General features: G+C 41.4%; 2 protein-coding genes across 2 annotated transcripts; both read left to right on the forward strand.

Moving 5' to 3' along the window:
* Window positions 1–622: 622 nt before the first annotated feature.
* Window positions 623–1,134, forward strand: LOC115742505 (glutaredoxin-C11-like). Its single transcript, XM_030676828.2, has one exon. It carries the CDS (start codon window positions 703–705, stop codon window positions 1,009–1,011), a length of 309 nt encoding a protein of 102 aa, XP_030532688.1. The 5' UTR covers window positions 623–702; the 3' UTR covers window positions 1,012–1,134.
* Window positions 1,135–9,381: 8,247 nt separating this feature from the next.
* On the forward strand, window positions 9,382–9,940 carry LOC115742515 (glutaredoxin-C13-like). Its single transcript, XM_030676848.2, has one exon. The coding sequence runs from the start codon at window positions 9,461–9,463 to the stop codon at window positions 9,779–9,781; it is 321 nt and encodes a 106-aa protein (XP_030532708.2). The 5' UTR covers window positions 9,382–9,460; the 3' UTR covers window positions 9,782–9,940.
* The last annotated feature ends 2,016 nt before the right edge of the window (window positions 9,941–11,956 follow it).

The following is an 11,956-nucleotide window of genomic DNA, read 5'->3' on the forward strand; positions in this document are numbered from 1 at the left end:
AGTTCAGTTCTAAGTCTTTTGCATTTTTGCAATAGCTCTTGCACACATTTTATTGAATATGGGCTTGCGTGTCAATACCCGTGGAATAAAAGAAACGAATGTCAAACAATATGTGTGTGAGATAGAAGCCTAAAAGAGGATAATATCCGGGCTAAATAAGAATTATCCCTGATAGATAAAGTTAGGTTTATGTTCGACCGTGATATTCCTCTTGAACCTTGCCCCTTTTTCCTTCCTAGACCAAAAGAACCCATTTAGCATATATTAATGCACTGCCGAGTAACTATACTTGTACACTTTGTTGCCAACCAGAGCCGAAAGTGTTTGCCACATAATTTTTTTTACTGAGTTGTTCTTATTCCAATTCCCAGTTGATTTGGAGGATCGCCATGTTGAGATGATGAATCGACGCAACTTGTCTTTGTGGCATTTGGTGTGTCGGAATCACCGAAAATCGTCGACAAGGTTTTCTCTTATCCAAAGCAAATATTTGAAAAGAAAATCCTCTTTTATCCATTGCGGGGATTTTAAAAAAAATTCAACCCCCCAACCCTCGCTGGCCCTTATAAATATGGAGCAATGAAGCGAACAAAGTCCACCAAGGCAAAGTCCAACACACATTCATTAGAGTTCTTCCGCATTCTCTAGGGTTTCCTTAGCACTCTCCCTTCCCCAAGTGGTCGTTTCTTAGCTCTCGCTGTGATGGATCGGGTAAAGGATTTGGCGTCGGCGAAGGCGGCGGTGATCTTCACCAAGAGCTCGTGCTGCATGTGCCACAGCATCAAGAGCCTCTTCTATGAGCTCGGCGCGAGCCCCGCGATCCATGAGCTCGATCGCGAAGTGAGCGGGAGGGAGATGGAGTGGGCACTGCGAGGCCTCGGGTGTAACCCATCCGTCCCCGCCGTGTTCATAGGCGGCCGGTTCATCGGCTCGGCCAAGGACGTCATATCTTACCACGTCGACGGGTCTTTGAAGCAAATGCTGATAGACGCGAGGGCCATATGGTTCTAGCGAGACAGACTTTGTAAATCAAATAAGCTCCATATATGGAATCTATTTGTCATGTGCCATGTATGAGAAGCTTCATCCCAAACAGAAATTAAATGTTGTATCAAGAGCTAAGCTCTTTTTTTTTTCCCCCGTGAGTTTTCGTTTTTTAATGCATGGATGCGTTGCTCCAAACCAAAGCAAGAATCTGGATAAAGATCTCACGGTATGGAAATTACTACTAGGATTAGGGTTTCATTAGAGACGAGGAAATTAAGGTTTTCTGCCCAACAAACTTGGCGGAAAGATCTACTTATCGTGAACGCATGCAATGTACGTATGTTAAGACTATCACTAAACTGGCAATAGACTTTGAGAATACTGATAAACGAAAGTTCGCGATAACGCATCGCTTCCAGCATCGTCACCCATCAGGAGAAGGAAATTATAAATGACGGAAAATGTTTATCGGTATAACTCGATATAACCAGGCGCGGCTGAGTAAGATTCATATAGTTAATGAAATCTCTCTGAAAAATGTGTGTTCCTTAGAGATCAGATGGGTCAGATGCTGCAGTTCCATCATGCAAAAGAAGAAAAATTGATGCTTTGAAACTTTCTTTGTGGGTCTCTCTCGCCCCTAGTCCCATAGTAATTCCTCCCTATCCAGAAAAGAGAATATGGTAGCGAAACGCATATGCATCAATCATCTTTTCCCTCAAAGGTGATGCGTACGTTATATTCGGCCGCCAACATCTTATGGTATCAAAGCAAGTCGGACATGCGTGGGTGAAACAGACTTACTCTATCATAGAATCGTATGTATGAACTCATGGACTGTCACAGATGAACTCCGGGTACCTAGCGGCGAATGCGGAGTTTCAAATCGAGGAGGCGAGCTGAGAAAATTCGTGCAAAACTACAGCTGGGTTGGGACGAATTCAAACTCGTTACGGGAACACAAATAGTGAAGGTCTCTGCCATTCGATCAACGGACTCTATATGAGGGCATGTCATAGCTATTGAAATGCACGTGTGAGTTGTGTTAAAGAAACCATACATTGGAAAATTAGTATGTTGTAGAGCAGTTACTATATCTCAATCAGCTAATAATTCATAGGCATAATCTTTTGACTGAAGGTAGGTCCAAGTAGATATGTTGACGGACTCGAACTTGGGCATACTCTTAGCTATCCTCTTGAGTGAAAGTATCGAATTTCTTCTATACGCTCTCAATAATAGCTTGTCTCAAATCGATCAGGTACTTGGATATACGCAATGTGCGTTGGGATCCAACTGATTCAAGGGCTTAGTTTCGATGTGCGAGATCGTGTTGAGATGGGATCTGCTCGTACGTCGGATGCCTGCTGAGATCCTTATATGCGATCGATCTTGCACGAGGTTGGATGCAAAATTAGGAATAGGTGTTTCATGCACGGATTATTGGGCTGCCGAGAGGGCCTCGAGATGACATGCGAACAGATTTCTTTGTGACTTAGGAGGGGGCCTTCGTACAATAATAATAAATAAAATTAATAGAAAACAAAGAAATTAGTTAATTAATTTTTATCTCGGTAGTTTCTCATCGTATTTTAGACATTTGATTTAGGGACGATGAAATTTAAATACCTCAGGTCCAATTAAAGAAATTTCAATCTCAAGAACCATTGAACGGTTCGGATCACCTACAAAAATCATACATTCTTCTAATTAAGACAAAAATAGAAGCATTCTGATCTCATGACATAATTAGTGCTCGCTATTGTTAAATCACCAATATGTAAATTATCTTATCCTTGTCTATAAAGATTATTTTAAGTATCATGTCTTTGCCAGCGTCGCTACTGGCGACCTCTTTTTTCTATTTGGTTGTATAGGAAAAAAGTACCAAAAAAGTCTTAAACCTATTGTATTTGTGCCAAGGCAGTTCTAAACCTTTTAATTAGACCAATTCAGTCCTAAACATTTTACATTTGTACCAATTGTGTCCATCTAGCCAATTTTGGCTAAAAATAGCCGACATGGCGTCAACCGTCCTATGTGGTGCGACCAGTAATGACATAAACATTTTTTAACAATTCTTTCTAAAAAGTTGAATTCTTAATTGTTTTTCTCTTTTTATTCTTTCTAATTATTATTATTCTTATTTTTGGCTAGCAAGGGCTGCCTCGCCCAATGCCGCTGGGGCCGCGAGCAAGGTGGCCCTCGCCCGGATCTAGCAAGGGCTTGCAGCGAATGAGGCGGCCCTCGCCCAAATCTAACGAGAGCCGCGATCCTCTCTAGCCAAAAAATAAAAAGAAAGAAAAAAACAATTATTTTAGAGTGTGTTGGAAGGAGATCTATTTAACGAAAATGCAATGTCTTTGCTACTGTTGCCTTTTACGTCTAGCTATTTGATTGCATAGGGATCTTCTAAATTTGAGAGAAAGAATTAACTTTACATCATGAACTAAATTTAAGCTATGGGTTCTCTCTTTTCTCCCTTTTGCTTTCCTTTTACCTTTGTCTTTAGTTTTGTCCTTTTCCCTTCTCTCCTTCGCCGGGAGCCATTACAACAGCTCCATGCTCACCCTCGCACGGCTGTGGAGGTCAAGCCCTTAGTTGATTAACTCACACGGAGGTGGGTAGTAAGCAAATGCGCGTATGGTAACACTTACGCTCTAGAAATCAATTTCTGACCATAAGTTGATTTTTCTACTCCCGCTTCCGAGTAGAAGTTAATTTTTCAAAAGTTGATTTTTTTATTTATGCTTCTAAGCAGAATTTGATCTTTCTACTTCTGAAGATAAGTTTTTTTTTTTTTTTTACTTCTTCAAATGGTTCTAAAATTACTTTTGAAGCAAAAAAATGCTCCACTAGCAGGAAAATGAAATTGCATAACCAAACGAATTTCTGCTCCAGAAGTGTTGTCATGCGCACCCTCAAGAGGCGGGGCTTGCGATGAGCGACATGAGCAAAAGTGGGGTATTTTTTGCCATATGGATTAATTTGATTGAGGCCATCAAATTTCCTGTGGATATTACCGTTGTTAATTATTTAAAGGGATAAAACTAATACGGTGAAAGGACACATTCATTTCTTAAACTGTCTAACTCTAAAAAAGTTTGAGCTTTCAAATCATGTCATTTACTTATAATTATGATCATTTCGAATCTATTACCAACTTTAAAACATTTGAGGCACAAATTGAGGACCATACTTCATTCTTCAAGTGCTAAAACTTTCGAGCAGCACTCACTTCGGTGCTTTCGAACAATCGCTTGAGTATCAATTTGGTAAAAAAAATCGAGCACTTTCTTGCCACCTCGCTTTGGCCTGAAAATTTTAAGAAAAGGAATTGTGGTAGTGTTCCCTGCTATTAATTTTCTGAGTTGTAACTATGTTATGACACTTTCTTGATAGTTCAAATGAATCTGTCGCTCTAATGATCAAGTCTTTATACGTCTGGACCAACTCTCATCCTTGGGCAGTTACCCCCAGGCGTTGCCCACCGGCCAGGCCAATCTTCGATTTATGTCCTTGTCTCTCTCTTCATGGCTCGCGACCACTGTAGATGGTCGTGGTCCAAATCTAAGGTTGCCTATGGCCGGCAAGGCCGAATTTAGGCTCGGCGACATCGGATCCAACATTCTGAGCCCAGATCCGACGTGCGATGATGCACAAGGTTGGAGGCTAAAGCTCGATGGCTTGGCGTTCAATGCTCGGTAACGAGCTTGCGACAACAGGGGAGCAGCGCAAGGCGGGCAGCAGCCTGCTGGGGTGGTGGCCTGGGGTGGCGAAGCTTGATCTTTGTCGCTTGCATTGGTTGATTTTGCAGTTTTTCCTCAAATGAAGTTTGATTTAGTCGGAAGTGCCACGTGGCCTTGTCTTTTGTCCACGTTGGACTTCATTTAATATAAAAAAAGACACCTTGAATGCAAAAATTCCATTAAAAAAAAAATCATGTACGACTCTTTGCCGAAATATATTGCCCAAGGCGCTTAAATAATCGTTTTTCACCGATGTGGAACTCAAAAGGTTACGAAAAAAGTTATGGCACTGAATTGAGCGTCATATAAAAGTTATGGCACTTATAATGTTACTTTCCCAATTTAATCTAATATAAGATGCTAAAATCGACTTTTATTGCACTCTTTGACAAAAAAAAAAAAAAGTTAATTGCATTCAATTTCGATGAAACAAATCTCCTTTTTTAAATAAAGATCTAACAGTTTTCGCGAGAAAAGTACAAGTTTGGAGGGAAAATTCTAGTGGAAGTAGTAAACTTTACTTTACGAGAATGAGGAAATAATTTAGGAAACTTTTTTTAAGATATTTATAACGTCGTTATAGATATTGCATCTTTTTAGTAATATCTAAAGTACGAGTACTAAATTTAATTTACAATAACGAGCAATAATTTATCTATAAGTACGTCAACAACACATTATAGTTCATTGTATCAACTTCATTATGCGGCAGAATTTCATAACCGCGATTAATATTACTCTTTCATGTCGCTCTCTAATAACCATATGCTCCATAAAAAAGAGGGAGCTGCCGTTTAACATATTTAATTGGACTCGCTTTCATTGAAAAAATGTAAGCTGATGAGTTGTGGGCCAACTATGATATATTAAGTTATTAATCGCTCCGCACCACATCGATTCTCCGATGTAAGATTTCTCTAACATAACTGGTGCGTGCATCGTGATATAAACTTCCTCATGAGTGCATGTGCTACACTTGTTATGAGCATTTTCGAGAGGCTTTGATGTGCTCGTACTTTAAAGAATAACATTTTATACGTATCGAAAGGGAGAAAGCAGGTTTATTCATATATTGTATCCACGTGATATCCACATATGATTAATAATCGTGATGAACTATGTAGCACGGACTAGCCTATTAGGCAGATTTTTCCGTGTCCGACACATGTCTGAGCTCCGACACTTGGTCAACCGAACAGACAAGCGTGGGACTCGCATGTCCGGTGTGTAGGTGAGTCAAAATTGAAAAAAAAAATCCAAAATTTTCTGATCTAATCTCTTTCTCTCGCGTTCTCTACCTGTCGCGCTCCTCTCTCTCATGTCACTGCTCTCGACTCAGTCGCAACTCACCGCCTCCCCTTGGAATAGCAAATGCATGGAGAAGTCCACAGATCTAAAAACCCTAGAGGGGCGTTGCCGGAGGGAGGGAGGGAAGGAGAGATAGAAGGAAGACCCGACTCCAAGAGCAAGACAGAGAAAGCACGCTTGGAGAGCGAGTGAGAAGGGAAAGAGTGCCGCTGGAGAGTGAGGGAAGCGGGTCAGTGAGGAAAAGAGAGAGAAAAGAAGAGGCGAATTTAGGGTTGGCTTATCAGTATCCTGGGCCAGTGGACCGGTTCAGTTGTTTGGTCCGTTGATCTGATTTCAATCCGATTTAACATAAAAAAAAAATTAACATTTAAAATTATTCAGAATCTATGTTGTCATGCTGACAGAAAAATATATTAAAAAATATATATTTAATATGTGACATGTCCCAGCATGTCAAATTTTTTTATTTTTTAAGAACTCGCGTGTCGGCGTATCGTGTCTCGTATCCCATGTCGTGTCCGTGCTACATGGGTGACGAATGATGTCCATGTGAATCGAACCCGAGGCGAGTATCTTTCCCTGAAAGGTGGGGGCCGCAGCAAGAATCTGCTCGCGCACCGAAAGCCGGCATCTCATATTCTCTCCGAACTCTTTTTTTCCCGGACATTGGATTCTGGGAAGTTGATTGTCGGAATAGAATCTCTTCCCCATGAATTGACACTACCTCTCTTTTACTTTCTCTTTGCTAGCTTTTGGATTGCCTTTTGTCTTGCCTTTCCTTCCGTTGCGAGTTTGTATCTCCCCGACAGTGCCAAAACAAACGGTTCACAGGCTGTACACGTCCTTGAGAATCTTGTATTCGTCTACAGATTGGGAGTTCGTAGATTTATGAATCTCCTAGATAGTGAAATGGAACCGCCAAAGTCGGGTCGGGTCGGGGCCATTGCCCATCCAGGCCAGGCTTTACAACTAAAAAGCCTTGTCCAAACCTGTTCAAAAGTGCTCTGCAGGCCAATCTTGCTTGGGCAGCCCACGACCCGTGATTAGGTCTACTACCCACCACGCATCATCGTCGTGTCCGCCTTGACCTCCCCGCAACTATTCCCCCTATTGGAAGGGGGCAATAGAAGTTCAATACCTTTACAACCGCCAATATATTCAGTTGAACTCATATTCACTCAAAAATTTAAGCCAACGAGTTATGGACCAACTTGGATATATTAACTACTCCAGACCACATCAATTCTCTGATGTGGGACTTCTCTAACATAACTCACATATGCATCACAATACTCCCTTCTCTCTCTCTCTCTCTCTCTCTCTCTCTCAAACAGGAAAAACTTCCTAGAAATTCCTAAATATATTGCATTTTTGCCAATTCAATCATAAACCTTCTTTCATGGTCTTAAATTGGCTGAATGGACTCAATTGGCAAAACTTGAAAATGTTTAGGACTCGATCAACAAAATTGAAAGATTTAGAACTACATTGGCAAAAATGCAATAGGTCTAAGAATTTTTGGACAATGCATCAAAGAGTTTTGTAATGAATATGTGTGGAAAAGAGTCCCACGTAGGAAGAACAGAAGCAAATTAACTGGTTTTAAATATAGCAGCCACTGGAGTAGGTATTGTTTAAAGACACGAGCTCTCAAGCGGACATTGAGATACATTCCTTGCTACTTACATGGTACCATGTTCCGTCCTTCAGTGTATCTTTTTCATCCTCGTGCTTACAGTGAGAGAGATTGAGAAGCTAAATTTGTGCCTGAGGTGATTTGCTTACCCTTTGTAGTGGGAGAATGATCGCCTTAAGAAAGCGACTTCACACACTTCTCAGCCAAGAACAAAATTTTGTTTTCCAGTTACCTTCGTTACATTGTAATCTTTTTCGTTCGTAGAGAGAGAGAGAGAGAGAGAGAGAGAGAGAGAGAGAGAGGTGGTTGGTCATTGACGAGCGTCGATGGCGGCAGGGTGCAATGGATGACTGGTGGTGAAGAAAGAGCTAGCCATGTGAGGCACGACGGCAAGGAGGTTGGTGGTGGAGGGGAGACAGAGCAGAAAGAGTTACGATTCTAGGAATTTGTATAAGTTATTAGAGGGAAAATTGGTCCAGTTATTATAACAACTAGGCGAGGCCATCACGCCGAGGGCATTCGCGGCCCCTCCGGTCACAGGAGAGGCAGCCCTTGCCAGATCTTCAATAATAAAAATATTAGATTTTACTAAAAATTATCCACGTCGATGATTTTCGACCAAAACTAATCAGATGGATTCAACTAGTAAAATTTGAAAAGGTTTAGAACTTTTTGGACAATTTTCCCAAAACTGAACCAGATTGATTTTCCCCTGTCTCCAAACTTATGATTGAGTGATCTCACCATAGACTTTGACATTTAATCTGGTGGGTCACTTTGACATTTAATCTGGTGGGTCTCATTCGAAAGTTACAAAGACCTCCTACCTAATCATGATCCGGATTAATTTTAGGGCTGCAAGCAGTATTTGGTCCGAACATTGCATTCAAGAACTTGATTACATACACCCAACTCATACATGTGATTCCAGCTTACAGTCCATGCAATTATTCTCACTCGATCTAGAGTTAAAACTAAATTTGGGTGCTCTTATAACCCGATATAGATATAGATCCGAGATTTGCAAGGTGTCTTATGGGCTTCCTCAACCTATTTGTGTTGCTCTTATCTCTGGAAGGTGATGGTGCTTGGGACATCCAACCTAAGCAAGTATCGCCTTTTGACAAAATCGTAGTTATTGGAGAGTGATTTTTCGGTGTGTGTGTGTGTGTATGTGTTCATCACTGATGATGATGCTAGATTCGATGATAAGCCACCGGTGGTACTTGGACGTAATGGCGTATCCGTCCTTGAGGAATGAGCGAGTTTTTGTAGATTATACCAAGTTAATTCACTTTCTATATTTACTTGCTTTGTAAAATTTTTATTTTTATTTTTGATTGGTGTACGTTTCTTTGATATGAAATGAAGATCTTTCTTTCGGGGAAAAAAAAATGGCATCCAAAGATATCACTTATGTTCACTGAAAAAGTCAAAAAGTCAGAATTGACCCTCCCGTAAACCTTTTCCGGGTTCCTGGACCAGCAATCGGTTTGTAGTTTTATACGTGAAGTCCGTCCGTCCAATGCCGAGTACGGTAGTCCTTATCTCGGAAAAGCAAACTTTATCAACTGTTTTTTTTTAGAGAGGGGAATCTACACGAGGTGAATTTCCCAAAAGACTGATATGAAAGTCCACCATAGCCATATCCTTATAAATGCTAGAACTCTTCAGTCCCCACTCGTAAACTGTACATCTTCATTGCCTTCAAATTACTCTAATCTCTCTAGAAATAGGAAAAGGGGGGGCACAATCATTTTTCTTGTACCCCTCATTCGGGATGGAGAAGGTGGTGAGGCTGGCCTCGGAGAAAGGGGTGGTGATATTCAGCAAGAGCACGTGCTGCCTGTGCTACACCGTGAGCATCCTGTTCCGGGAGCTCGGCGTGAAGCCCGAGGTCCACGAGATCGACCTCGACCCCGAGGGGCCGGAGATGGAGAGGTACCTGGCGCGGCTCGGGTGCAGTGGGCCCGTGCCGGCCGTCTTCGTCGGCGGGAGCCTCGTCGGGTCCACCAACGAGGTCATGTCCCTCCACCTAGGCGGGGCGCTCCTCCCACTCCTCGCGCCTTATCAGGACCACGCGGATCACGCTCTGTCCTGAAACGAGTGACTCGGAAATCGGGCATGGCAGCTGATCAAGGTGTGCTCTAAGATGGGATTGGTGGCTAGGGTTGGGTTGGGGAGATTGAGGTCTCCTATGTGGCTTGCTTTTTATGTAGCTTATAGCTTTAGCCTTTTTAGCTAGAAATACATGGAGCTTGGAGTTCCTTTTTCCTTCTTTCCCCCCTTAGTACTTGCAATGTAATTAGCCTCGTAAGTTTCGGTGTGGAGATCATTCCATCTCGTTATCGTCACCTAATCCAAGCCCTCTAAGTAGGATGATGACACACACCCCACTTTCTATCTAGAAATTAAGGAGAAAAATTTGCAAGAAATATGCTCTTTACCATTATTGTCTATGTTCGATTTCGGGCCGCGATAGTTTATCTCGTGACGGATTTGGTCTGTATGCTAATCTTAGGCCCATAGCTGAAAAACCTACTTTCTTACGATTATGAGGGTTATTCGAATATGAAATCCAATTCGTAGAAATACAGCATCCCACTTTTTTTTTACTACTTAAGGCTTCAATCGATCACGATTTCATGATGGGGTTTCGTAATTTCAGATGCGAACCGAAAAAGTCGGGCCGCACGCTGGAAATTACACATGTCACTGCCATGTGGTGTAAACGGATAACGTGATTATGCAAGAGGTGATCGTATTCGCCTATTCCAAGCCAACTAGACGAATTTTCATAGATCAATTTGACAGAATTTGCTTCAGCTTCCAGAAAAACCAAAAAATAAGCACAATAACTCGTGTTATTCATATTCATGCTGGGGACCCACGATTGTCATTTTGGAAAGTTATGCAAGAACTCGTGTTGTTCATAATCGCGTAAAAACTGCGGCTAATCAGTGAAATTAAAGCGATGAGACCAAAACCAGATATTCGAGAAATAGATTCAATCTAAGTTTTTAGATGCAAAAACAATCCACGTTTGAGTTTATTGCGCATCCTTAATCCTTATGTCCTAATTAATTGAGCAGAGGCCAGCCCGTATCGTCCAATTTTTGTGTGCCCTTTAATCGTGTTGCTCAATTTTTCAGTCCAAGTATATAGAAAGAGCAAGAATCGGAGAATGTCGATTTCGAGTCAAGAGAATGGAAATTAAGGGTGCATTTGGCAAACGTTTCTATTTTCGGGGAACAATTTCTAAGCTAATTTTATTTCTAGGGATATCTTCTGAGCAGAAGAACGCATTTGGTAATCACACGAAACTTGTATTTCCGGAATAAAGAAAGAACGGAAATGCATTTTGTACGATCCTAAAAATTTCTATTCTCAATTTTTTTATATAATTATAAAAATGTCGGTGGAGGCGGCGAGCGACCAACAACCAGCGGCTTTTGTGGACTCGTGGTTGTAAACATGAGTATTAAGTTACAATTAGCTTGTTTTTTGAAAATGACATTATTTCTCTTTTGTTCTCGGAAACAAAAAGGCTACTTTTTTTAACTTCTTGTTTCTGTTTTCGAGAAGTAGAACCTTGTTTCGGGAACCAAAAATCATTTTACATTTACATAAGGGTTTCTATTCTTTTTCTGTTTCGAGAAACAAAAGAACAGAAAAACAGAAAATCGAAAACGTTACCAAACGTGCCATTGCTCGTGGACGACGCCATCTGCGACTGTGATGTGTATGTGTTCACCAATTTGAGGAAGAAGGTTTGATTCAACGTGAAAAGTGTTGGGTGGTCTTGAGTCTCTCTCATCCCAAAAGTTAGCTCAAAGGATAAGGCTTTCCTCACGGTTATAAACCGACCACCAGTCCCTTCCACAATCGATGTGGGACAACCCCAACAATCTCTCCCTCACACATCGAGTCTCTCACACTTATAAACCGACCTCCAACCCCTTCCACAACCGAAGTGGGACAACCCCAATAATCTCTCTCTCATACATCGGGCCTTGGGTTGGAGGAGCAACAACTCCATATCTCTCCGTGTGATTGTTGGGTCCAGACTTGTTGATAACGTGGGCTCCAATACTAGTGTTGGGTGGTCTTGGGCCTCTCTCATCCCAAAACTAGCTCAAACGATGAAACTTTCTATCACACTTATAAACCGACACTACAAAAAAGCAACATTTTAGCCACGAAAAATTAGCGATGAAACAAAATTCGTCGCTACTTTGTGACAAACATAGAGATGAAAACAATTTGTCGCTCCTTA

This window comes from Rhodamnia argentea, chromosome 7, assembly GCF_020921035.1.
Source record: "Rhodamnia argentea isolate NSW1041297 chromosome 7, ASM2092103v1, whole genome shotgun sequence".
In the NCBI taxonomy this organism is placed as follows: Eukaryota; Viridiplantae; Streptophyta; class Magnoliopsida; order Myrtales; family Myrtaceae; genus Rhodamnia; species Rhodamnia argentea.